Source organism: Perca fluviatilis, chromosome 3, assembly GCF_010015445.1.
Source record: "Perca fluviatilis chromosome 3, GENO_Pfluv_1.0, whole genome shotgun sequence".
Lineage (NCBI taxonomy): Eukaryota > Metazoa > Chordata > Actinopteri > Perciformes > Percidae > Perca > Perca fluviatilis.
The window spans coordinates 15,053,623-15,079,721 of NC_053114.1; the positions used below are offsets into that span (position 1 = coordinate 15,053,623).

General features: G+C 40.7%; 1 protein-coding gene across 3 annotated transcripts; it reads right to left on the minus strand.

Annotated features, from left to right (window-relative positions):
* Window positions 1-5: 5 nt before the first annotated feature.
* On the minus strand, window positions 6-25,208 carry cfap70 (cilia and flagella associated protein 70). Of its 3 annotated transcripts, none has more exons than XM_039795747.1 (27): window positions 25,074-25,208; window positions 23,847-24,033; window positions 23,057-23,152; window positions 22,816-22,880; window positions 22,475-22,555; window positions 21,814-22,005; window positions 21,355-21,537; window positions 20,899-20,993; window positions 20,265-20,355; window positions 19,906-20,043; window positions 19,560-19,715; window positions 19,252-19,341; window positions 18,911-19,002; window positions 18,570-18,630; window positions 18,220-18,402; window positions 17,872-18,003; window positions 15,983-16,111; window positions 15,501-15,634; window positions 14,770-14,885; window positions 14,295-14,501; window positions 13,462-13,607; window positions 12,942-13,094; window positions 12,375-12,536; window positions 2,583-2,672; window positions 1,706-1,807; window positions 565-612; window positions 6-138 (listed from the first exon to the last, which is right to left on the minus strand). In XM_039795747.1, the coding sequence occupies exons 1-27, from the start codon at window positions 25,143-25,145 to the stop codon at window positions 40-42; spliced, it is 3,300 nt and encodes a 1,099-aa protein (XP_039651681.1). In that variant the 5' UTR covers window positions 25,146-25,208; the 3' UTR covers window positions 6-39. The 3 variants fall into 3 exon arrangements, with proteins under 3 accessions (XP_039651681.1, XP_039651680.1, XP_039651682.1); XM_039795746.1 differs by having other exon boundaries at window positions 12,375-12,557; XM_039795748.1 differs by lacking the exon at window positions 22,475-22,555 and having other exon boundaries at window positions 12,375-12,557.
* Between the last annotated feature and the right edge of the window lie 891 nt (window positions 25,209-26,099).

The window sequence follows — 26,099 nt, forward strand, 5'->3', positions numbered from 1 at the left end:
TGTGTGTGTGTTTGTATGAAATGTACTTGGTCAAATGATTTATGAGCTTGTTCCAAAGCATGACACCAGATGAGCGAAGCGGAGCTGATCCTTCAGGTCATTGAACTCTTTGAAGAGGGACTCCTTCTGCAGGTTGAACTGTACACAAAGAAAAGAGAACAGGTTTTCTTTAGATGGGAGTTTCTTTATGAGAAATGAAAACAGAGGTATGACTTTTAAAAAGATCTTGGACTAATGTATTATTTGTAAAACGTAATTTATTCAAATTAATATATTGTGACAAAATGGATAAATACCTCGAGGCCTGGATTACGTGACGACAAAACAAACTAGTATAAACTAGTAATCTATATGAAAGTATTTTCTCTTCAGTTAATAATGCTACATATTTGACTGACTCAAGAAATCCAAAAGCTTTGTTTTCGCTGTTTTATGTAACACTGAAACAAATGAAATTGTTGTAGGTTTATTTGCTGTATTGCGGCATTATCGATATTAACAATAAATCCGTAACTGGTCCCAGCCCTACTTTAAATGACTAATAAAAACACTAGACTAACTCACCCTTGTTGCATATTTATAAAACTGCTCTGCTTCCTCTTGTCTGCCAGACTGAAAACAAAAGGTTCATTACATGGTTAGTTCAGGACTCTGCGGGCCTCTATAAGTCCAGCTGCAGACAGTGAAAAAGTGAATCTGGGTTGAACTGTGTCCCAATTCTGAGGCTGCATTCCTGTAATGACATAGGTCACAAAGGTGTGTCCTTCGTTGGACCTGAGGGTTAAGCAGAACTTGCTTTTCCTCCTCAAATGAAGTCCAGGCTCACTTAGCAATATGACAAGGTCTTGTTTTCAGTTAACAATGGATCATGGGCTACTAAGGACCATTTACCAGATGTGCAACTCATGTTTGGGTAAAGAAAGGCTACATTTTTTTGGGGATTATTTATAAGGGGAAAGTGTTGGCTCATTTCTGTCTTGAAATATAGCCCTTAAGGAGAAATCCGGCGCAAAATGAACCTAGGGGTTAACAACAAATTGGTACTGAGTCGACCGTTCTCTGGGCTATGTTTTCATGCTAATCGAATGTGACCAGTTTTAGCGCAAACCGCTAATTACCTTATAACGCTAGTCGTCAGGGCACGGCTAAAGTAAAAAGAAATCGCTATTTCTACAGCACTAACAAGGCTCAAAATAGCACCACACTTCCACGGTAGCATAATGAGGGTTCCTACATGTAAACTTGAGCTATGTTACTGGTTACTGGTTGCACGGTGTTCATCGTTCGACTGATGGTGCCTGTTTTCCCAAGATGGCGCCTGCCTGTACATGAACGATACTGTCTTTATAAACTATCTTTTTAATAAACTGTCTGTACACTTACAAAGTTGTCAATGCTTCGGTTTACATGTAGGGACCCTCTTTATGCTACCGTGGAAGTGTGGTGCTATTTTGAGCCTTGTTAGTGGTATAGAAATAGCGATTTCTTTTTACTTTCGCGTGGCCCCGATGACTAGTGTTATAAGCTAATTCACGGTTTGCGATAAAACTGGTCCCATTCGATTAGTATGAAAACCTATCCCAGAGAACGGTCGACTCAGTACCCATGTGTTATTAACTCCTAGGTTCATTTAGCGCCGGATTTGAAGCAGAGCTTGAACTGGGACACAGCTGTTGTATGTTTTCAGAGCGCTGTCTCCACTCACCCTGAGGCAGATCAGAGACAGGTAAGCCCACACCTCTGCATTCTGGTTGTTCAAATGATTGGCCTCAGTCAAAGCTTCTTCAGCTACACACAGCTCCTCCAGCTACACAAACAGATACACACAAACACAACAAGGCTCACTTCCTTTACGAAGTAAATGAAAAAAAAATAAGGCTCCACAGCTGTCTTGTTTACGTGAGCTTGTTGGCGAACTATACAGTAGATCCAAGAGTCACCTGGGCTTTGTTCAGCTGTTTTGGTGAAGAAATTACCCCAACATTAACTGCCTTTAACACAGTAATGTCACAAGATACAATGTATTAATCAGCTTTGGAGGCTTTCAAAACCTAGTCTCACTTTGCCAGACCTTCCTCCACAGTGCTGCGGAGGATGGTCTAGCTAGTCCACATAGCATTCCGGGATGGGAGAAAAACGTGCTCTGGTTTATTGGCATTTAAACCAATTACAATCGTCATGGGCGGCGCTAAGCTCCGCAAGGAGCCGCGGCAAAATAGCCTCGGGAAGGAACTTGTTTTGGTGGAACATGTGTACGTTCAAAGGTTGTTTTAGTTGTGCAACAGAAAACTCAGATTGGACAGAAAGTCTAGCTAGCTGTCTGGATTTACCCTGCAGAGATCTGAGGAGCAGTTAACCATAGTCCTCATAAATCCACCGGAGTTTAGAATTCCAACAGAAAGAAAGCCGAAGGAAACGGACATCGGCGAAAGGACATGCATCCGGCGGAATTTCCTGCGGCACCGGAGCAATCCCAAAAGTGGAACGTCAAGGATATAGACTATTCAAAACCAGACTTAAACTGGATTTCAATATAATTCCAGGTTTCCTTCATTGTTCTGGAGGTGGAGGTGGAGTTTTACCCGGTAACAGGTGGTGCCCAGGCCCAGCCAGGTCAGGCAGGACGGAGACTGCTCACAAGCCTGCAGGTAGACAACTTTGGCTTGCTCAAACTGAAAGTTAAAAACATAAGAATAAGAGATTTAATTACACTGTAGTTAGTTGCTTCATACAAGATGTTTTACAATGTCAAATAGGACTAGAAAATGCATTTCCTGCGGAAAATGCGTGGGAATGCTGAATAGCTGAACTGCTAAAGCTAACTGGTTGAATAGCTGAAATCTGTAAGAAGAAGTTGAAATAGTGAGAATAGTTGAAAAAGTGGAAATCGTTAAAAAGTTGGCTTTAAAAGCTGAAAAATGACAAAATATGTAGAACATTGTGAAGTCTTTAGCTGAAGCTGAAGAATAGTTGAAAAATTGGAAATTGGTTCAATAAGTTAAAGAAAGTAAGAGAGGGAAGGAGGAGGGATGGAGAAAGAAGAGAAAAAAAGAGAAAGAGACAGGGAGAGGGAGGGAGAAGGCGGGATGAGAGAGAGAGAGAGAGAAAAGAGAGAGACAGGGAGAGGGAGGGAGAAGGCGGGATGAGAGAGAAGGAGAGAGAGAGAAAAGAGAGAGAGACAGAGAGAGATGGAGGGAGAAGGAGGGATGGAAGAGGACAGAGAGAGGGAGGGAGAAGGAGGGATGGAGAGAGGAGAGAGAGAGAAAAAGAGAGAAACAGGGAGAGAGAAAAGAAAGAGAAACAGAGAGAGAGGGAGAAGGGCGAGATGGAGAAAGGAAAGAGAAAAAAAAAGAGGGATGGAGAAGACAGAGAAGAAGGGATGGAAAGAAGAGAGAGAAACAGAGAGATAGAGAGGGGAGAGAGAAGACATTCAGAGAGAAGTGGAAGACCACTGTGCTGTGCTGCAGCTATTCAGAGTCCCTGAGAGCAAGCTCTCAAACAAAGCCTCACTGTGGCAACACCATAACTGCTATCAGTCAAATGACGTGATCCTGAGCACCACAAGGCCTTTATGAACGTGACGGGTATAAAAATTTATATGGATAAAGGTAAAATATGTGGTCATATCAGCGATTTCAAAAAGTGGTTTGTTCAGTGTTTCGCTGGGAAATATCCAGGAGTTTGATCATTGAAGCAAATGGAGAACGAAATGGACATCTTGTCATTTGGAAGCTCAACCAGCCAAAAGTAAAAGGCGTATCACAAAACTGAGCAGATTTTCCCCAGATTTTCAGACAGACAGACAGAAGTGGAACGCAAATGATATAGACTGATGATCATAGTTAGTCTAGTTAGTTGACTCCTACAGCAAGCCTGGAGTAATCAGTAGACTGTCTGTGAAAGTGTTGTCATGGTTACTAAGGGCCTGGGCAATGTTTATAAACATCTCTTTGATCTGATAACGATAGCACCTGCTCTTAATATGTCTCCTGTAGTACACGCCAGCACTTCAGACACTGAGAGCAGAAGAAATATTTTCATTATTATCAGATATATACTGCATAGAACGAAAAAGCATCAATCTAGCTGAGATGAGATGTGAAATATATTAGGTGAAAAGAATGGGGCTGAACAAGAAGAAAGAGGAAAGAGAGAGGGAGAGAAAGAGAGAAGAAAGGAGAGCAGAAGAGAAGAGATGAGAAGAGAGAAGAGTGTGGTGTGTGTGTAACGACGAGCCGTGCGGGTGTGTGTGTGGGGAGTGTGTTTTGTGTGTGTTGTGTGGAGGTGTGTGTGTTTTGAGTGGTTGTGTGTGTGTTTTGTGTGTGTTTTTGTATGTGTATTGTCTTTGTGTGTGTGTGTTTGTGTGTGTGTGTTTTGTGTGTGTGTTTATGTGTCTGTTGTGTGTTGTGTGTGTGTGTATATGTGTGTGTTTGCGGTATGTGTGTGTGTGGCAAAAAAAACATGAATAGCTGAATTGCTAAAGCTAAACTGGATGAATAGCTTAAAACCGTAAAAATAAGTTATGCAGTGAGAGTAGTTGAAAAGTCAAATAACACCCTTGCCAGGGACACAATGATGGATATGCCACAGGGGATTTGAACCCGGGCCCCCACACCCTAGCCATGTGCCATAAACCACTGCGCCATCTTCAGAACAGACAAACATCTTTCCCTTTAGTATTTATAAAGCCTCCCTTTGATCATTAATCGCCACACCTAATGAGAGACAGTGTGAGAGAACCCTTCAAACAAGCCTTAATAAATCCACAACAGTAAATGCTATCGAAACAGCGACTTGACCGTTAGAGGCACACGGCCTTTGTGAACGTATCGGTATAAAATTTATATGGATAAACATAAAAAATGTGGGCATATCAGCAATTTAAAAAGTGGTTCGTTCTGCTCTTCGCTGGAAAATATGGACGCCTTTTATCATTGCCGCGGATTGAGAGAAATTTGTTTTCCTCGTCATTTGGAAGCTCCGCTGAGCCAAAAGTATGAGACGTACAACCGAGCAGATTTTCTGAAACTAGACAAAAATACCTACGTTTTGATGTATAAATTGTGTATGACAAGTAGATATTGTGCGCGGAGAGCAGTTTACAGACAAGGAACTAAGATAATTTTTTGAAGCTTCACCCTCTAGCTGTGATGTCATCCACTCTAGCAAATGCAATACACACCCTTGTTTAATCGATAAAAATCCCCAAAAAGATTACTAAACTTAAACAGGCTTTTCACAAAAACTGTAAAAGATATCAACCTGAAAAGTAAACCCCGAATAACTGAATATTTTGTGAACATTTTAAATTTTGAATCACACTCTGTAGGTGGAAGAATGAGGAGGAGATACATTTTGAAGCAGAAGAGGATTTGAAGGATTTGAAGGCCGCCTCATTGACTTTAATGTTAAAAAAAGTGTAAAAAAGCTTAAAATTTGAAAAAGTATAAATAGTAGAAAAAAAGTTGAAGAAGTCCCATCATTAGCTGAAAGAGCTGAACATTTGAAAAGTTGAATGGTTTAAATAGGTGAAAGTATGCAGAAGTTACAGAGAGCCAAAAAACGTGACGGAAGACGGAATAATAATAAACAGAAAATGCATTCCTGCAGAAAATGCGTGGAATGCTGAATAGCTGAATAGCTAAGCTAACTGGATGAATAGCTAAAACTGAGAAGAAGAAGATGAAGTAGAAAAAGTTGAAAAAGGAATGGTTTTAACCTATATCATACCACACAAAATACAAAATATGTGGAATAATAAAAAAAAAAATAAAGTTGACAGACAGACAGATGGACGGACGGAGGAAAAGAGACAGGAAGGACAAGAGAAAGAGAAACAGAAAGAGCAAGAGGACAAAAAGAAAGAGGAAAGAGAACAGAGGACAAAGAGGAAAGAGGACAGAAAGAAAGAGGAAAGGAAAGAGGACAGAGAAAGAAGAAAGAGGACAGAAAGAGGAAAGAAAGAAAGAGGACAGAAAGAGGAAAGAAGAAAGAGGACAGAAAGAAGAGAAGAGGACAAAGAGAAAAGAGGACAGAAAGAAAGAGGACGAAGAAGAAAGGAAAGAAGAAAGAGGACAGAGAAGGAAAAGAAAGAAGAAAGAGGACAGAAAGAGGAAAGAGGACAAGAGGAAAAGAAGAAAGAGGACAGAGGAAGAGAAGAAAGAGGACAGAAAGAGGAAAGAGAAAGAGAAGAAAGAGGAAAGAAGGACAAAGAAAGAAGAAAGAGGACAGAGGAAAAGGAAAGAAGGAAAGAGAAGAAGAAAGAAGAAAGAGGAAAGAAGAAAGAGGAAAGAAGAAGAAAGAGGAGAAAGAAGAAAGAGGACAAGAGGAAAGAGAACAGAGGACAGAAAGAGGAAAGAAGAAAGACAGAAAGAGGAAAGAAGAAAGAGGAAAGAAGGACAGAAAGAGAACAGAGAGAAAGAAGAGAACAGAAAGAGGAAAGAAGAAAGAAAGAGGACAGAAAGAAAGAAAGAGGACAGAAAGAAGAAAGAGGAAAGAGGAAAGAGGACAGAGGAAGAAGAAAGAGGACAGAAAGAGGAAAAGAGGACAGAAAGAAAGAAAGAAAGAAAGAGGACAGAGAAGAAGAAAGAGAAGAGAAGAAAGAGGAAAAGAGAAGAGGAAAGAAGAAAGAGGACAGAAAGAAGAAAGAGGACAGAGAAAAGAGGAAGGAGGAAGAAAGAAGAAAGAGGACAGAAAGAGGAAAGAGGACAAGGAAGAAAGAGGAAAGAAGAGAGGACAGAGGAAGAAGAAAGAAAGAGGAAAGAGGACAGAGGACAGAAAGAAAGAAAGAGGAGAAAGAGGAAAGAGGAAAGAGGACAGAGGACAGAGAAAGGGGACAGAGGACAGAAAGTGGACAGAGGACAGAAAGAGGAAAGAGGAAAGAAGAAAGAGGACAGAGGAAGAAAGAGAGAAGAAAGAGGACAGAAAGAGGAAAGAGACAGAGAAAGAGAAAGAGGAAAGAAGACAGAAAGAGGAAAGAAGAAAGAAGAAAGAGGACAGAGGAAAAGAAGAGGAAAAGAGGACAGAAAGAGGAAGAAGAAAGAGGACAGAAGACAGAAAGAGGAAAGAAGAAGAGGACAAAAGAGGAAAGAGGAACAGAAAGAGGAAAAAGAAGAAAGAGGACAGAAAGAGGAAAGAAGAAAGAGGAAAGAAGAGGACAGAAAGGAAAGAAACAGAGGAGGACAGAAAGGAAAGAAGAAAGAGGAACGAAAGAGGAAAGAAGACAGGAAAGAAAGAGGACAGAAAGAAGAAAGAGGACAGAAAGAGGGAAGAAGAAGAAGAAAGAGGAAAGAGGACAGGGAGGACAGAAAGGAGAAGAAGAAAGAGGGACAGAAAGAGGAAAAGAGGACAGGAGGACAGAAAGAGGAAAGAGAAAGAGGACAGGAAAGAGGAAAGAAAGGAAAAGAAGAAAGAGGAGAAAGAAGAAAGAGAAGAAAGAGGACAGAAAGAGGGAAAGAGAACAAGAGGACAGAAAGAAAGAGGACAGGAAAGAGGAAAGAAGAAAGAGGACAGAAAGAGGAAAGAGGACAGGGAGGAGGAGAAAGAAGAAAAGAGGAAGAAGAGGAAAGAGGAAAAGGAAAGAGGGAAGAAAGAGGAAAGAGGAAAGAAAGAAGAAAGAGGACAGAGGAAAGAAAAGAGGAAGAAAGAGGAAAGAGGAAAAGAGGACAGAGAGGAAGGAAGAAAAGAGGAAAGAGGAAGAAGAGGAAAGAGGAAGAGGAAAGAAAGAAGGAAAGAAGAAAGAGGAAAGAGGAAAGGAAAGAGGAAAAGAGGAAAGAGGAAAGAAGAAAGAGGACAGAGGAAGAAAAAAGAGAGAAGAAAGAGGACAGGAAAGAGGAAAGAAAGAGAGAAGAGGAAGAAAGAGGAAAGAAGAAAGAGGAAGAAAGAGGAAGAAAGAAGAAAGAAGAAAAGAGGACAGAGGAAGAAAGAGGGAAAGAAAGAGGAAAGAGAAAAGGACAGGAAGAGGAAAGAGAAAGAGAGGAAAGAAAGAGAAAGAGGAAGAAAGAGGAAAGAAGAAAAGAGGACAGAAAGAGGAAAGAAGAAAGAGAGGAAAGAAAGAAGAAAGAGGAAAGAAGAAAGAGGGAAAGAGGAAAGAAAGAAGAAAGAGGAAAGAAGAAAAGAGGAAAAGAAGAAAGAGGAAAGAAGAGAAGGAAAGAGGAAAGGAAAGAGGAAAGAAGAAAGAGGACAGGAAAGAGGAAAGAAGAAAGAAAGAGGAAGAAAGAAGAAAGAGGACAGAGAAAAGAAGAAAGAGGAAAGAGGACAAGAAAGGGACAGGAAAGAAGAAAGAGGAAAGGAAAGAGGGGAGGAGGAAAGAGGAAAGAAGAAAGAGGAAGAAAGAAAGAGGACAGAAGAGAAGAGGAAAGAGGAAAGAGGGACAGGAAAGAGGACAGAAAGAGGAAAGAAAGAGGAAAGAAGAGGAAAGAGGAAAGAGGAAAGAAAGAAGAAAGAGGACAGAAAGAGGAAAAGAAGAAAGAGGAAAGAAGAGACAGAAAGGAAAAGAAAAAGAGAAAGAGGACAGAAAGAGAAAGAAGAAAGAGAAACAGAAAGAGGAAAGAAGAAAGAGGACAGAAAGAGGACAGAAAGAGGAAAGAAGAAAGAGGAAAGAGGACAGAAAGAGGACAGAAAGAAGAAAAAGGACAGAAGAGGAAAGAAGAAAGAGGACAAGAAAGAGGAAAGAGGACAGGACAAGGACAGAAAGAGGAAAGAAGAAAGAGGACAGAAAGAGGAAAAGAAGAAAGAGGACAGAAAGAGAGAAAGAGGACAGGGAGGACAGAAAGAGGAAAGAGGAAAGAAAGAAGAAAGAGGAAAGAGGAAAGAAGAAAGAAAGAAGAAAGAGGACAGAAAGAGGAAAAAGGAGAACAGAGAGGAAAGAGAACAGAAAGAGGAAAGAAGAAAGGACAGACAGAGGACAGAAAGAAGAAAGAAGAAAGAGGACAGGAGAGGAGGACAGAAAGAGAGAAAGAGGAAAGAAAGAAGAAAGAGGACAGAGGAAAGAACAAAGAGGGAAGAAAAGAGGACAGAAAGAGGAAAGAGAACAGAGAGCAAGAGAACAGAAAGAGGAAAAAGAAGAAAGGACAAGAAAGAGGACAGAAAGAAGAAAGAAAAGAGGACAGAAAGAGGAACAAGAGGAAAGGAAAGAGAAGAGGACAGAAAGAGGAAAGAGAAAAGAGAGAGAGAAAAAGAGGACAGAAAGAGAAAAGGACAGAAAGAGGAAAGAAGAAAAAAAGAGGACAGAAAGAGGAAAGAAGAAAGAGGACAGAAAGAAGAAAGAGGAAAAGAAGAAAGAGGACAGAAAGAGGAAAGAAGAAAGAGGACAGAAAGAAGAAAGAGGAAAGAAGAAAGAGGACAGAAGACAGAAAAGAGGAAAGAAAAGAGATCAGAAAGAGGAAAGAGGACAGAAAGAGGACAGAAAGAGGAAAGAGAACAGAGAGCAGAGGACAAGAAAAGAGGAAAGAGGAAAGAAAGAAGAAAGAGGACAGAAAGAGGAAAGAAGAAAGAGGAAAGAAGATGACAGAAAGGAAAGACAACAGAGAGCCGAGGACAGAAAGGAAAGAAGAAAGAGAACAGAAAGAGGAAAGAAGACAGAAAGAAAGAGGACAGAAAGAAGAAAGAGGACAGAAAAGAGGGAAGAAGAAAGAGGAAAGAGGACAGGAGCAGAGGACAGAAAGAAGAAAGAGGACAGAAAGAGGGAAGAAGAAAGAGGACAGAAAGAGGAAAAGAGAACAGGAGCGAAAGAGGACAGAAAGAGGAAAAGAAGAAAGAGGACAGAAAGAGAACAGGGAGCGAGAGGACAGAAAGAGGGAAGAAGAAAGAGGACAGAAAGAGGAAAGAAAGAAGAAAGAGGACAGAGGGAAGAAGAAAGAGGGAAGAAAGAGGACAGAAAGAGGAAAGAGAACAGGGAGCGAGAGGACAGAAAGAAGAAAGAGGACAGAAAGAGGGAAGAAGAAAGAGGAAAAAGAAAGAGGAAAGAGGACAGGGAGCGAGAGAGGACAGAAAGAGAGGAAGAAGAAAGAGGACAGAAAGAGGAAAAGAAGACAAAGAGAGGACAGAAAGAGGAAAAGAGGAAAAGAAAGAAGAAAGAGGACAGAGGGAAGAATAAAAGAGGGAAGAAAGAGGAAGAAAGAGAAAGGAAGAGGACAGAAAGAGGAAAGAAGAAAAAGAGGACAGAAAGAGGAAAGAGGACAGGAGGAGGACAGAAAGAGGAAAGAAGAAAGAGGACAGAAAAGAGGAAAGAAGAAAGAGGACAGAAAGAAGAAAGAGGAAAGAAGAAAGAGGACAGAAAGAGGAAAGAAGAAAGAGGACAGAAAGAGGGAAGAAGAAAGAGGAAAGAGGACAGGGAGCGAGAGGACAGAAAGAGGGAAGAAGAAAGAGGACAGAAAGAGGAAAGAGGACAGGGAGCGAGAGGACAGAAAGAGGGAAGAAGAAAGAGGACAGAAAGAGGAAAGAGGACAGGGAGCGAGAGGACAGAAAGAGGAAAGAAAGAAGACAGAGGACAGAGGGAAGAATAAAGAGGGAAGAAAGAGGACAGAAAGAGGAAAGAGAACAGAGAGCAAGAGAACAGAAAGAGGAAAGAAGAAAGGACAGAAAGAGGACAGAAAGAAGAAAGAAGAAAGAGGACAGAGAGGAACGAAGAGGTAAGGAAGAGGAAAGAGAACAGAGGACAGAAAGAGGAAAGAGAAAAGAGAGCGAGAGGACAGAAAGAGAACAGAGGACAGAAAGAGGAAAGAAGACAGAAAGAGGAAAGAAGAAAGAGGACAGAAAGAGGATGGACAGACAGAGAAGACAGACGGACAGAAGTGGAAGGCCAAAGAGACTACTGTTCATGTTACTGCCTGTAGTATCTGTATAGACTACTGTTCATATTACTGCCTGTAGTATCTGTATAGACTACTGTTCATATTACTGCCTGTAGTATCTGGGTGTGTGTCTGTGAAAGTGTTGTCATGGTAACCATGGCCTGGGAATGTTTACTTGCTTTGATGTCTGTAATCAAGCTAACGAGCCTGTCACCTGCTGAATCTGTCAGCTGTGCTGTGCTGCAGCTATTCAGAGTCCCTGAGAGCGAGCTCCCAAACAAAGCCTCACTGTGGCAACACCATAACTGCTATCAGTCAAATGACGTGATCCTGAGCATCACAAGGCCTTTGTGAACGTATCGGTATAAAATTTATATGGATAAACGTAAAAATGTGGTCATATCAGCGATTTCAAAAAGTGGTTCGTTCAGTGTTTCGCTGGGAAATATCTAGGAGTTTGATCATTGAAGCCAATGGAGAACGATATGGACATCTTGTCATTTGGAAGCTCAACCAGCCAAAAGTAAAAGGCGTATCACAAAACTGAGCAGATTTTCTGAAACTAGACAAAAATACCTACGTTTTGATGTATAAATTGTGTATGACAAGTAGATATTGTGGGCGTGAGAGCAGTTTACAGACAAGGAACTAAGATAATTTTTTCGAAGCTTCACCCTCTAGCTGTGATGTCATCCACTCTAGCAAACGCAATACACACCCTGTTTAATCGATAAAATTTCCTGAAATAATCACTAAACTTAAACAGATTTTTCACAAAAACTGTAAAAGATATCAAAACACTGAGCACACCCCGAATACCTGAATATTTTGTGAACATTTTACATTTTGAATCACGTCTGTAGGTGGAAGAATGTAGGAGGAGATACATGTTGAAGCAGAAGAGGATTTCAAGTTGTTGAAGGCTGCTCTCATTCACTTCAATGTTAAAAAAAAGTGTTAAAAAGCTTAAAATTTGAAAAAGTATAAATAGTAGAAAAAAAGTTGAAGAAGTCCCATCATTAGCTGAAAGAGCTGAACATTTGAAAAGTTGAATGGTTTAAATAGGTGAAAGTATGCAGAAGTTACAGAGAGCCAAAAACGTACGGAAGAGGGAATAAGCAGAAGCAGAAAAATAAAGAAAATGGCCGACAGAAACAACAATAGGTGGAATGCTGTAGAACAGCATTCCCCCAAATATAAGAATAACTGCCTGGTTTCTACAGCACAATGCTCTTTTTATGACACACTCACATTGATATAGAAATTCACGTGTAGCAATACAATAGCAACTTGATCATAATTGTTAAATTAAAAATGTGTCCAGGAAAACCCATTGTTCCTGACTTTTTGCTATTCTAGAAAAACGTACTATGACTAGAATGTCTTATTACAGTATTTTAGAGTTCCTAGTTTTTCGAGATGCGTGGCAGCCCCCCCTGTGGCTGGTAGAGTTTAAGAATGACTGGTGAAATGTGTAGTCTTTCCTGGAAATGCACCAGGCTGATTCATCAGCAGATACAGTACACATGAGTAAACTGTCTGACTGATCAGAGAGCAGTGAAGCTTGTCTCAATGTCTGACCTTCCCCTGCTGGAGGTAGATGGATCCCAGGCGGAGTCGGACAAGGTGAGCGTCTGATGGCAGCTGCAGGAAGTTCAGGCTCCGCTCATAGCTCTCCTGGGCATCACTGAACGACCCTTGCAGGTAGTGACAGTGACCATTCAGCGCCCACGCATCCACATCCTGCTCACAGGGTGGACAACACTTCTCGGGTCAGCGATTCAGAAGAGAGGCTAGTTTAATCAGGTGCTTTTACGTGTGTGGTCACATCACATGAATATTAACAGAAGGTTAATATTCATGTGAACTAAAAAGGTTGTGAAATAAACTGAGTCCCTATATCCTCTGAAAAGAATGATCCAAAATGAGTCTTTTATCCATGAACATAACACTACCAATAAAGAGTACATTTCTGACTTTGTCAATATATATAGTATACAAACAACAATGGGGTGAAAGAAGTTCATGAATCCCAAACTAAATGTGAATCTTTGCTGCAAACAGAAGCAGTGACCCATACTGCACATGTCACATTTTCCACCCAGCCCTTTACTCAGTGTTGCAGCCAGAAGTAAAGAGTGTGAGTACCTGGTCTCCGTGAAACAGCGCCTCGTTGAGGCTGGCGGCGGCACTGCAGTAGTCGGCTCTGAGCAGCTGCAGCTGCGCCAGATGAAGAAGATAGGAGACACTGCGACCACCAGCTGAACACAGCAGCTCCAGGGACAGAGCACGCTCCGCCATCTGACAACAGGAAAACAGTGACTGCTAATAACTGCTAGCAACCACAACAAGGCCATGTTGTTGTTTCATTTTGGTTGAACCTTTACTGCTGACAACAGTAACCATTGTTGATTTTAGTGTGCCATTATAAATACTTTGTACAATAAATGTATAATATGAAAAAAAAACTTTCAGAGGTTCATATTGCCCTTTTCCACAATGTGTTTTGATTCCCATAATATATGTCTCTTCCACAGCTGTCATTTTCCAGATGTTGGAGCATCATTAATGGTCGTACATCATGGGTTGTTTTCATTCCTATTTGACCACTGTGAGTGCAGCTGGCTGTTCAGCTTGGCAAACCACCAGCCACTATGTGTGCTTTTACCTGCAGGGCAATGTTCTGCAGCAGGAACTGAACTGTCTCGGTGTAAATGTTCTCTGAGGAGAGTTCAGCTGGAGCTGATCTGGAGCTGACACTCTGTGCAGGAGGCTCTGCTTGCACCTCTGAGTCCTGGTCTCCACACTCTGGGTCTAAGAGAAATGACAGCAACATTAGTCAGGTAGCATTTGGTACCCATAGTCACCGCCAAAGACCTTTAGGTTGAAATGCAAGTCTTATTAGTCTTATTTATAGGTGACTGTTGCCAACAGAGTTCATCTAAAAATGTATAGGTGATGTTGTGTATCAACATTCTTTATTTTAACATGTTGAGATTTTCTGTCCCGGTAGATGCACAAAGATAGAAATCAAACAAAAACTACAATCAATTACTGACAACTTGTCCTTTTCACCCTGAAAATGCACCCTTTCCTGTTATTTGAGATTTTATAGCAAATGTCAATAACAATGAAATATGTTTTGGATTTATTTGAATGTTTTGAATGTTAATGCATCTCTGTGTGTTTCATCATGTACTCTATGTAGTGTTAAAGATGTGTGTTGATTTTCACCATCGCAGATCCAGGAGAACTGGAACCAGAAACACTCCCAGTACAAACCAAACCCCAAATTACGCTTTCTCAGTCACCCCTGATACAGATATCACCACATTCACTACTATCTTTCCTGCTTTTCTCTCCAAGAATGGTGTTTATATTTGCTGCCTGGTTGCCCTTATATGACGAGAGAAAACTAACAGATCAATTCATTCAGATGAAGAGACATTACATGCTTTTAATCCCACTGCATATCATCTTTCTTAAGAGTGGCAGACTGACATGCAGGCGTGGCCATCTCCTCATCCTCTCGCTGGTCTTTCTCCTTCTCATTTTTGTCCTCCTCCTTGTCTTTCTCCCTGTCTTTCTCCTCCTCCTCCTCCTCCCTCAGTGTTTGCTTCTTTGCTTCTTTTGCCCTCAGCTGCTTTCTGGCCTCCAGAAAAGCCCTCTCAGCCAGGATGGATTCGCTCTGGCTCTCATGGAGCAAACCTAGACAGCAGACCCAGAAACGTAAAATGAGAATGTACAATTCCCAGCATGCATCTCTTCTGAAATCTAACTAATAAAAAATACACATACACAATATCATTCAAAGTGCCTTGTGTAGCTGTAACCTCACAAGAACCTCCATCATAGTGGGGGTTGACAACAGTGACGTATGACAAATGGTGATATTTGATAAAAGCGTGTCCGTATTAGCAGTCTGTGTGTGTTGTGTGTTGACAGCAGTGAGTAGGAATACAAACTTTCATCTCACCCAGCAGCACCCAGGCCACCACACTGGGCGGTTCTATGCTGGCAGCTCTCTCCAGGAAGGTCTGGGCCTCCTCATGATGCTCAAACATCACTGCCAAGACCCCACACATCATCAGGCTGGAGAAACAAGAGAATACACACAGGTCCTGACTTCCCAGTTCATTTTCTTTTTTTTTTGTGCCTACATCAGATTATAAACCATTGAGTCACCATCCAATGGTGGGCTGCCCCTGATTCTACCTTTTCTTTTTGTATTGGTTGTGATGCAAAGTTATAGTCTCACACAGTTTTAAATGTACAAAATGACAAGTGATTTCACACCTCTAGCTATAGACAAGAAGTGATAAGGTGGAGGTGAAGAACATCATCACAGGAAGTAAAGTTGATAAGTTTGAGTGTTTAACCATTAACGTTGTTGCTATGTTACTACACGCTGATTAGGAGCAAAGAACTGGAGAACTGGAACTATGTTTGTGGTGTCCTGTTACACAATGCCAATAGACAGCTGGCATTGACTTCATTCTCAATGATATATAAACAATCACGATATACGGACTCAGGATTTCAGTGTTAGAAAGAAATACTCCAGTATATATATATACTGGAGTATTTCTTTCTAACAAAGTATATAGTATATATATATATATATATATATATATATATATATATATATATATATATATATATATATATATATATATATATATATATACATACTGGAGTATTTCTAACCTGGGTTGGTGTGCCTGCTGGATGGACACGGCGTCATGGAAACACTCTTTAGCCTTCATGTAGTCTCCAGTCAGCATGTAAAGGCTTCCCCACTCAAACTTGTGGGAGGGCTCCATTGGGTGCCTCACCACCAGCTGCAGGGGAACACATACAAAATGCAGTGGCCACTTTAGTTATTTTACCAGCCAGAGTCAATATGGCCACTTGACACAAGAAACACACAAAAACACTGATATGGAAGGATAATAGACAAATGGAAGCCAGTGTGTACTATAATTGAAGGCGTATTTGTGACAACCAATTAATGTATAGGTCTGAAAAGAGCGGATAAATGGACGTCTGTGATTGGTTGTCAACCCTGCTCTGTTTATAAATCTTTTTCGTGAGTATAGTTATGACCAAAAAAATTTTCTTTTCCTGATTTACTATGAGTATAGAGCAGAAGTACCAGGAAATGAAAGTGCTATTGTATGCTATTGTACCTCTTGGTAGTACTGAACAGCCTGTTGATAATCCCCAGTAAGCTTAGCTTCTCTGGCAAAGTGGCTGAGCTGAGAAGAAGTCAACTGGATCTCATTCAGGGAGTCATCATCAACGCCATCTGAATAAATCTGGTGAGGAGAGGATAAAAGTAAAATATATATACAGTATATATATATATATATATATATATATATATATATATATATATACAGTGCCTTGCGAAAGTATTCGGCCCCCTTGAACGTTTCGACCTTTTGCCACATTTCAGGCCTCAAACATAAAGATATAAAACTGTAATTTTTTGTGAAGAATCAACAACAAGTGGGTCCCAATTATGAAGTGGAACGAAATTCATTGGCTATTTCAAAACTTTTTAACAAATAAAAAACTGAAAAGTGGGCGTGCAAAATTATTCAGCCCCTTTACTTTCAGTGCAGCAAACTCTCTCCAAAAGTTACGTCAGTGAGGATCTCTGAATGATCCAATGTTGACCTAAATGACTAATGATGATAAATAGAATCCAGCTGTGTGTAATCAAGTCTCCGTTATAAATGCACCTGCTCTGTGATAGTCTCAGAGGTCCGTGTAAAGCGCAGAGAGCATCATGAAGAACAAGGAACACACCAGGCAGGTCCGAGATACTATTGTGGAGAAGTTTAAAGCCGGATTTGGATACAAAAAGATTTCCCAAGCTTTAAACATCCCAAGGAGCACTGGTGCGCGATAATATTGAAATGGAAGGAGTATCAGATCACTACAAATCTACGAAGACCCGGCCGTCCCTCTAAACTTTCAGCTCATACAATGAGAAGACTGATCAGAGATGCAGCCAAGAGGCCCATGATCACTCTGGATGAACTGCAGAGATCTACAGCTGAGCTGGGAGACTCTGTCCATAGGACAACAATCAGTCATATACTGCACAAATCTGGCCTTTATGGAAGAGTGGCAAGAAGAAAGCCATTTCTTAAAGATATCCATAAAAGGTGTCGTTTAAAGTTTGCCAAAAGCCACCTGGGAGACACACCAAACATGTGGAAGAAGGTGCTGTGGTCAGATGAAACCAAAATCGAACTTTTTGGCAACAATGCAAAACGTTATGTTTGGCGTAAAAGCAACACAGCTCATCACCCTGAACACACCATCCCCACTGTCAAACATGGTGGTGGCAGCATCATGGTTTGGGCCTGCTTTTCTTCAGCAGGGACAGGAAAGATGGTTAAAATTGATGGTAAGATGGATGGAGCCAAATACAGGACCATTCTGGAAGAAAACCTGATGGAGTCTGCAAAAGACCTGAGACTGGGACGGAGATTTGTCTTCCAACAAGACAATGATCCAAAACATAAAGCAAAATCTACAATGGAATGGTTCACAAATAAACATATCCAGGTGTTAGAATGGCCAAGTCAAAGTCCAGACCTGAATCCAATCGAGAATCTGTGGAAAGAACGTAAAACTGCTGTTCACAAACGCTCTCCATCCAACCTCACTGAGCTCGAGCTGTTTTGCAAGGAGGAATGGGCAAAAATGTCAGTCTCTCGATGTGCAAAACTGATAGAGACATACCCCAAGCGACTTACAGCTGTAATCGCAGCAAAAGGTGGCGCTACAAAGTATTAACTTAAGGGGGCTGAATAATTTTGCACGCCCAATATTTCAGTTTTTTATTTGTTTAAAAGGTTTGAAATATCCAATAAATTTCGTTCCACTTCATGATTGTGTCCCACTTGTTGTTGATTCTTCACAAAAAATTACAGTTTTATATCTTTATGTTTGAGGCCTGAAATGTGGCAAAAGGTCGAAAAGTTCAAGGGGGCCGAATACTTTCGCAAGGCACTGTATATATATATATATATATGTGTGTGTGCGTGTGTATGTGCATCACCTTGTTGAGAGCTATGTGCATCTCGTCCACCAGGTAGACGTAAAGCTTGCTGACAAAAGCCTTTAGCTCCTGAGGGTCAGTGAATGGCTCTGTTCGCTGCATCTTGTCACGTACAATCCTCACCACTGCATGCTACACACCAGAAACACACACACACACACACACACACACACACACACACACACACACACACACACACACACACACACACACACACACACACACACACACACAAAAAGCCACCACCACCGGTAAAAAAAAAACCTGAAGGGCTACAGATTTATTTCAACAAAAAAAACTAGGCTACTAGTTTATCCATCTGCCAAGAATGTGTGCAGCTGTTCTGACCTTCATCTGTTCCTTAAAGGTAAAGTATCTCGCAGAGACGTTGAGTGTTCCCATCAGCTGAACCTTTTTTTGCTCCCGGCTGCAGTCTCCAGATGACTTGCATCTTGCTCCAAACAATTCCTCATACTGGTCCGAAACATGGCTCACCACGTTGCCAACCTGCCTGTGGAAGTCCAGCACTGCCTGCAGGAGCACATACCCGTGCAGAGAAAGCAGCAAGTAAGCAACTGTCCAGTGGTGTGTGGTTCATTGTGTGTGTTATTTGTGTTTCTGTGTATATATATATAAACTGTATATATATATAAACTATATATATATGTGTGTACACTGTAACTGTATCACTGTTTTACTCTTTCTGCTCTGCTTGGACCGGCTGGAAGTGGAGATCTGGGTGGGATCAACGCCTTTACCCTGAAGGAAATAGAGACACTTCTTAGCACATTCTCACCCATTTGTGTTCCACAGAAAACAAAGGAGTAGCAACCACATGTAATAGACCAGACTGTAATTTGATGTTAATCTGTCACTAATAGAAATGGTGCCTTTAAATGAGTAAGAGCTCATTTTAATAAAAAGTTAACGTTTTCTGATAGCTCAGACCACAATCTTGCAAGACAGTATCACCAATACAACCAGGTCAAACTAAGTGACCACGGGACACGTGGAAGATTTTTTTTTTTTACCACATTACCTTCTGGACAGCTCCTCTGGAGATGTTTTGGGTACCAGCGGTTTCTCCAAGGCTATCTCAATGATAATATAAGTTCTGGCCTCCACATACATCTGCCATTAACAGGAATGAGGTGTTAATATGCTAGAGGATTTCCAAAATATGACATAACAGCAAGCATTTAGAATGAATAAAGGTTTATATTATATTACAGTATTAAGGATGTACTGTACAACAGGAGTTTGTATTGCTGCTGCTCCCACTGGATCTGTATTTAACTGTAACCACAACCACAGTTTCCAGTAAATGATGCCTACTGTTTATTACTGTACAGTTTGTGTTTTTGTTTAGTGGAAGCTTACATTTCCCTCGGTGTTGACGTTCAGCTCATTTTCGGACACGCTGTCGGCGACGACGTCGGCTGCAGCCAATCTGCTCTGACTACCAGGTTGCTGCGATAATGAAAACAGGTTACATTAGGGTCCAGCCTTAACAAACACAACTTGTATGTAAAGTTTACATACAAGTAAGACTTTCAATTTCTGTGAGATAAAAAAAAAAAAAAAGTTTGCTCAAGTTGATATATATGATTTTCCAAGCCCCTGGAAATTCTCTTGACTAAAATGTCATGCAAAAAGTCATCTCTTCTAACCATCACAACCTTGCAAACCTTTTTAGCTGGCTCCTTGGGATCCTTTGTTCCCCTTCCATCCAAGTTCTTCCCTGCCTTTGCCTTGTTAAAGCCTCCAGCTGCGGCAGCACAAGCTTTGGCCTGGTTGGCTGCAGCATTGGCCTGCTCCTTTAACACACTGACACTCCGCTTGGCCTTTACAGTAAGTACAAGATTATGACTTGAATAAAGTGTAGTACTTTAAAAAGCACGTGGAATTCCATTTGTGTAGGTCATTCTCGGCAGACATTATGTGATACTTGATCCAGTTAATACAGACCCAGATCAAGAACTACGAATAATGAACAGAAATTAAAGCAAATTTAGATGTGTATATTTGTTTGACCTTTTTCAGCAACTCAGCCTCGGAGAAGGGCTGAATGCTGTATGCTCCTCGGATGCGGCTGACTCCAGGATACAGCAGCCGCCCCATGTCCACAAATGCCACACCGTGGAAGGGGATCTCTGGGTTCTCCTCAGCTTGCTACACACACACACACACACACACACACACACACACACACACACACACACACACACACACACACACACACACACACACAAATTTTGCCTGAAATTATCTTTTCTGTTTTCTTAAATTTGGTTCAGGCTAAAGAGCTAACACTGCTGGGTCAATACAGTACAGAGAGGGGACATTTCTGAACCTATCGTTAACATAGGTTATCGACAACAAAGCTCCCTCACCGTCTTAGTTTCTGCTGCCTTTGTCAGCGGAGCCAACGGCCTCATTATCTCAACCGGCCACAGTCTGCTCTCAGTGATCTTCTGCCGCAGCCTAAATATTGATACACATAGTTTAAGAATTTTTTTTCTGTATCTCTCGTTCTGTATTTTATTTACACACCGGATACTGCAATACACTCACAAACATTCTGATGTTCTTCTATGTATGTTTATTTTGGTTTTGCTATAAGTCATGCATCTTTCCTAAGCAAGTATTTGTTGCTGTAGTAACCAGTTTTCTTCACAGGGATTTGACAGTTATTCTAAACATCAAACCTGTTTAACTTCAGAGTTACACAGATCACAGAATTCCAGGTATATTGCATGGGCCTGAGGTCAAATTAGTAAAAAGGTCGGTGACTTCCATGACTCCCTGATTTCCTTTCCATTTGGCCTGAAACGCACTGAATGAGGGAACCAAGTTTTATAGTCCTGAAATGTGGTTATCTTAAAGAAATTACTCAAAGTCCAGACAGAGCCCCAAGAAATTGATGACTGACTTTTCCTTTCTAGAAGAATCTTGTAAAGGTCGTGGCCAACAGGTAGCATTGTGGTCAGAAAGGAGGAAGAGGAGTGAGTTGTGTGTGTAGCTGACCTGGCAGTTCCTCCTACATCCAGGAAGCAGCACATCTCTGTGTCCCAGCTCACCCTATTCTTCGTGGTCTCTGCCTCATTACGAAACTCCCAGTCCTGTAGGAACACTGAGACGTTCAGCCCTGTGTGACTAGAAATTTGAATAATTTTAAATGTTCCAATTTTCAACAGTATTACATATGCTACTATGGGCAATTTACTTTTACTTCTTTTAATATTTTTAAGGCACTTAAACTTCTCATATCATTAGTCACTAGCTAAGCCTGTGTGTCAAATTACTGGCGCTTACCTTAAAGTCTGGTCATATCTATTAAATAAAAGGCATTCAGTAGACATCCCTCACTTTCATATTTTCATAGTTAGTGACAGTAATGTGCCATACTGCAAAATCTATCTATGCACCAAGGCATTCCAGCTAACACAATTGGCAGCAGGTGCAGGCCACATTTGCAGTTACCTCCAAGCCAGTCAGCTCACCATCCTCTTGTTTAATGGACTCTGCCTGGAAAAAGGCATCAGGCAGGAAGTGGTTCCCTGGGACCAGCAGGGCCTGATGGGGCCTCTTCTTCTGTCGGCCTATTTCCTCCCTCTGCCCCCCTGCCTTCAGCTGCCCCTCACAGAATACCAGCACCTGGTTTTTCTGGGAGTCAGAGGAATTGTACAGCCACACTGTTAAAATCCTTCACTCTGGAAAGATTTGGATTTGAAGTTGGTCTGAATTTGTTTTCTGTTTCATTTTGATTTAACACTGCTAGTACTATTGTACAGCATAACATCTTAAGATCATGATGGGTTAAAATGTTTTTAATTTCTTTTTTATTAAAAAGATACAAACTAAATATGATATGCCTGCCGTTGGTTCTGTTCAGTAAAATAGCTTAAAGAAGCTACATGAAGAGCACAGTTTAACACTCACTTGTGCATCAAGCGGGACCTCCAGGGCAGCAGTGAACGTGCAGGGAGTAGGGGCAGGGCCAGACTGCAGCATCCATGACTCAGGGATGGAGTAGGCTGTCTCCACGGTTACCCTCAGCAGGTTGGAGGCTGAGAGTTCAGCCTCAGACAGCACTGGATTCGACACACTAACACACACGTCCAGGGTCGGTGGCTAAAGGGGGTGAAATCATAAGGCACATTCATGTTTTATTTATAAACTGTTTCAGTACGTTTTACCGCAAATGCCATAATTAAGTAAAAGGCCGTCAAATGTGCCATAGGTTTCTTGCCCTGATGTTAAAAGGGCTTTTTCAAATACTGGTGGGACAGTATTGAGCAATTTTGTTTTTGGTCTAAAACCTGCCCATATTTAAAGATACTGGCCTCTAGTCAACGATTGTTGTCCTGTGCTGCCTTTCTTTTTACAATTACTATAAGTACTTTATTATTTGTCATATTTGTCATAAATGCTAAATGATATGGTTGAGATACCTGCACTGCAGCCCACTGTGAGCAGGTGTGATTAGAGGCCTGGAGAGCTTTTCTATATAACAGTAAAAGGTGTCACTTGGTGACATGTTGGAGGTCAAATATTCCCCCAAACTAAAACAGTCCCAGCCCTAGTGAGTTGATGGGATTACCTTCCTCTTCGACTTTAAAATGACTTGGCTGGCCACCTGCTTCTGTCTGGCTCTAACTGCTGTCTCCACATTCAGGCTGTTCTGTGATTGTAGAATATTCACTGATTAAGAAATCTGGAAGAAACAACTACCATGTATTTAGGGTCTCAGCAGCCCACAGAGCAGCGGAGGAGGGTCTGGCTAGTCCACACAGCATTTCGGGATGGGAGAAAAACGTGCTCTGGTTCATTGGCATTTCTTTCAACCAATCACAATCCCGGAAATGAAACATCGTAGATATAGACTACTGCCCCTGAAAATAAGTGAATGATATTATTGTTATGTCATTATAACCAACCAACCTTGGTGCTGGAGTCCTGGGAGGTCACTGGGTTCAGTGGGACTGTTGACGAGAAGCTGCACTGACCTGAAGACAGAAGAGAAAATCATTCCAACAGTGAAAGTCCTGCCCTGTAAGGAAAGCTCTTTGAAGTCATTTTTTGTTGATTTTGTTGACCACATAAAGAAACTGATGTTTGGGAAAAACACACACTGTCATATTACAATATAAAAACATATGTCTTCTGACAGGTACAACTGTACCTTGTAGCAGCGGCAGTAGGTCGACCACAGCTTGGCCCAGCACTGGTGTCTTCGCCTCAGCTTTCTTCTCCTCAGGCAGGAACTCTCTCACCGTCACTGACCACAACAAAATCATTCACTTTGAACAGTGCTGTGAAAACTAAGGGCTGTACTGACAGCCATGAAACTCGTTCACCAGTGAGGAAATGACCACCAGTGTAATTAAATTAGTTAGTGATAATTGTTTCAGTCTAAGCTGAAGTAGACTTGTCACAATGCTCAAATTATTTTGGTGATTCAGGGGACTAGACCTGCTGTGTCAAGGCAGTATACCTGCACAGAATAAGTGTCATCAATTTCACCATAGTCAAACAACAAAATTGCAGCAAAATCTGTTAATTTTAAAGTTTAAAGGCTATTTTTCACAATTAAGCCAGTTCTTCTGAAACATAACAGCAAAAATTAATGAAAATAGATAGCCAGTGCAACAAAAAACGTACAATAATTCAGTTCAATTCCATTATATTTTTCACAGCCACATGGACTTACATGCACACGCGCCATGATGGAAGTATTTTCATCGTTCTTGAATGTGTATAAATTTCCTGTTGGTGTATCATGTGGACATAACCAGCTATGTGTGGCTATCAGAGAGATGCTGGTGGCCAATTTACAGGGAGCCACAGCAAAAAAGTTTAAAGGTGAGACAGAGTGAAACTATATGTTCAGAAACTGTACAGATGCTGGTTAGCTCCACTGTCAGTTATGTCAGATATCAAGAGACAGAACAACATTTTCAAACTCAACTTACATATGATGGGTTTATTGGCGATGTCACTGAGAGCCTGAGTGTTATTGGGGCAGTGGAAGCTGCAGGCAAAGTCGTATTCAACACGCTGCTCCACAGGGTCGACCTGCTTCTTATCTGACTCTTCCAGCACATTTCCATCCACTTCAACCTGCAGAAAACTCTGGAAGCTGTCTGCTTTTTTCCCTTGCTGAAAAGAGAGAAAAAAACTGAATAATAACATCAGGTGGATACTGTCATCCACACACCTTCTCAGCCTCAGCTAGTCTTCCAACCTAGTTTTATCTGCTCCTGATCCGATACCAGTCATTTGACCCAAAAGTTTCTATTATGTTAAAGTTAGAAAAAATAATCCAGGACCCTCACTCAGGCCACTTGGATCCTGAATGAGGTATATTGGAAGACTGCCCTGATAAAACCTTGAACACATCACTGCGTTACATTTCATTGAGTGCTCAACTGTGGCATTTGCAAAGTTTACGTGAAATTTGTGAGTAGTTTTCCCCCACTGGTAAATGTACTAATACAATTAATACTAGCTAATAACGTTACCCTAACTAACGTTAAGTCTTATAGAATAATTTAAATAATTAACGTTATCATTTTTGTCTTCATTTTTTTATTTATTTTTTTGTCTTCTTTTTCGACACTTTTTTCAGCGTTTTTTTCACTTATATCCAAGTTTTTTTTTGTCACATTTCCCGATGTTTTTGTCGATTTTTTTCTTCTCCAAATGCCATAAAATTTAATACAACACCCAAATTCAATGAAAGCAGTGAACTGATAATTTACTTTACTAGCTAGCTAGCTAGTTGTATGGAACCATCCACGTTTTTTTTTTTTTTTACAATTTGGTGGAAATAGCTAAACTTTTTGAAAATGGGTCAAATTCGACCCGAGGACAACAGGAGGGTTAAACATGACCCATCCCTCATGGCATTATTGAGACACATTATTCAACAACGTTGTTTGTAAACTTTTTTTAGTTTTTGTTTATTTAACTATGGCTAAACTTAAAAGATAAAATGCACATTCATGCAACACGCGTTAAGCGCACTTCTGTTGCTCTAGCCGTTGGTTATCTAGCTACGTAAATCAAGGTAACGTTAATTAGCTAGCTAACGTTAGTTAGCAATTGCTAAATAAAAGTGACGAACATCACACAATTAATTGTGTGATGTTCGTCACTTTTATTACACTAGCTAGCTAGCCAACTTTGAACGAGCTTACCAGGTTATTTCCACGGATGACAGTTATTTTTATATTCAAGCTTGTTTCTGCATTATTTTCAGGAGTCTCCATTGTGTAGACTTATAATCTTTTTTAGCCTTAGTGGCTTTTTTTCTTTGGATCCACCACCACAGCCACAGAGTCACGTTTCCATGGCAACATGGTGTTGCGTTCAAGTAGAATTTGAAATAGGCAGACAAGCAGTGTCAAGGGTTTTCAGGTTACTATAAAAAACTAAATGATAAAACAAACAATAAAATAACACTAGCCTCATAGGAGTAAAAAATAACAACAAACAAAACGAAGGAATAAAGCAACAAACAAAATAGCATAATACATTATTTCTGCGTTCATTGTTGCCAGATTCTGCCCTTTTAATAACGTTTTTTATTCAACAGTGACAGTTATTTAAGAAACATTACACTTATTATGTGTAATTGTATATACTTGTTTATAGTGCTTTTCACTACAGAAGGAAAATATTGCTGCAATTTTAGTTTTTCATCTTGGATTAAAGTGAGAAATAGAATATAGTCATACATGCTGGTTTCCCTCTCTGTTCACTTAATGCACAGTAGCATTTCTCCTGCTACTGTATTCAGGGACATTAAATATTGAGCTGTGTAATAGTGCTGGTGGGGCAGCAGGAGGCCCTTCTCTCAAAGTAAACTTTCCTGACATGAATGAATTATAATTGCATTGTGAACATTACATTGTAGTAATCATTCAACCAAGTATGTAGGCCTACTAGATATTTGAATGTAGTTAAGAGTGTAATCCTTAACAGGTCGACTCAAAGACACGTACTAGGAATCCTAATCCTAAAGGATTAGGATGCAGGACTTTTGGGTTTATTGGAATAAAAAGCACAATACTTCCGTCTTAATAATAGTGGAGTATAAGTATACAGTTGCAGAAAATAGAAATACTCAAGTGAAGTACAAGTACCTCACAATTATACTTGAGCTTAGTGGGCTACTTCAGTAAATGTACTGAGTTACTTTCCACTTACCGAGTAGTTTAATC

Excerpts from the sequence above, each read along its gene's own strand:
- cfap70 (XM_039795746.1), bottom strand. The coding sequence starts at position 25,145 with ATGGAGACTCCTGAAAATAATGCAGAAACAAGCTTGAATATAAAAATA. Across the intron at positions 20,356-20,898 it reads GATGTAGGAGGAACTGCCAG|GCTGCGGCAGAAGATCACTG; the intron begins GTCAGCTACACA and ends ATCAATATTTAG. Across the intron at positions 18,004-18,219 it reads CCTTTAAGGAACAGATGAAG|CATGCAGTGGTGAGGATTGT; the intron begins GTCAGAACAGCT and ends TCTGGTGTGTAG.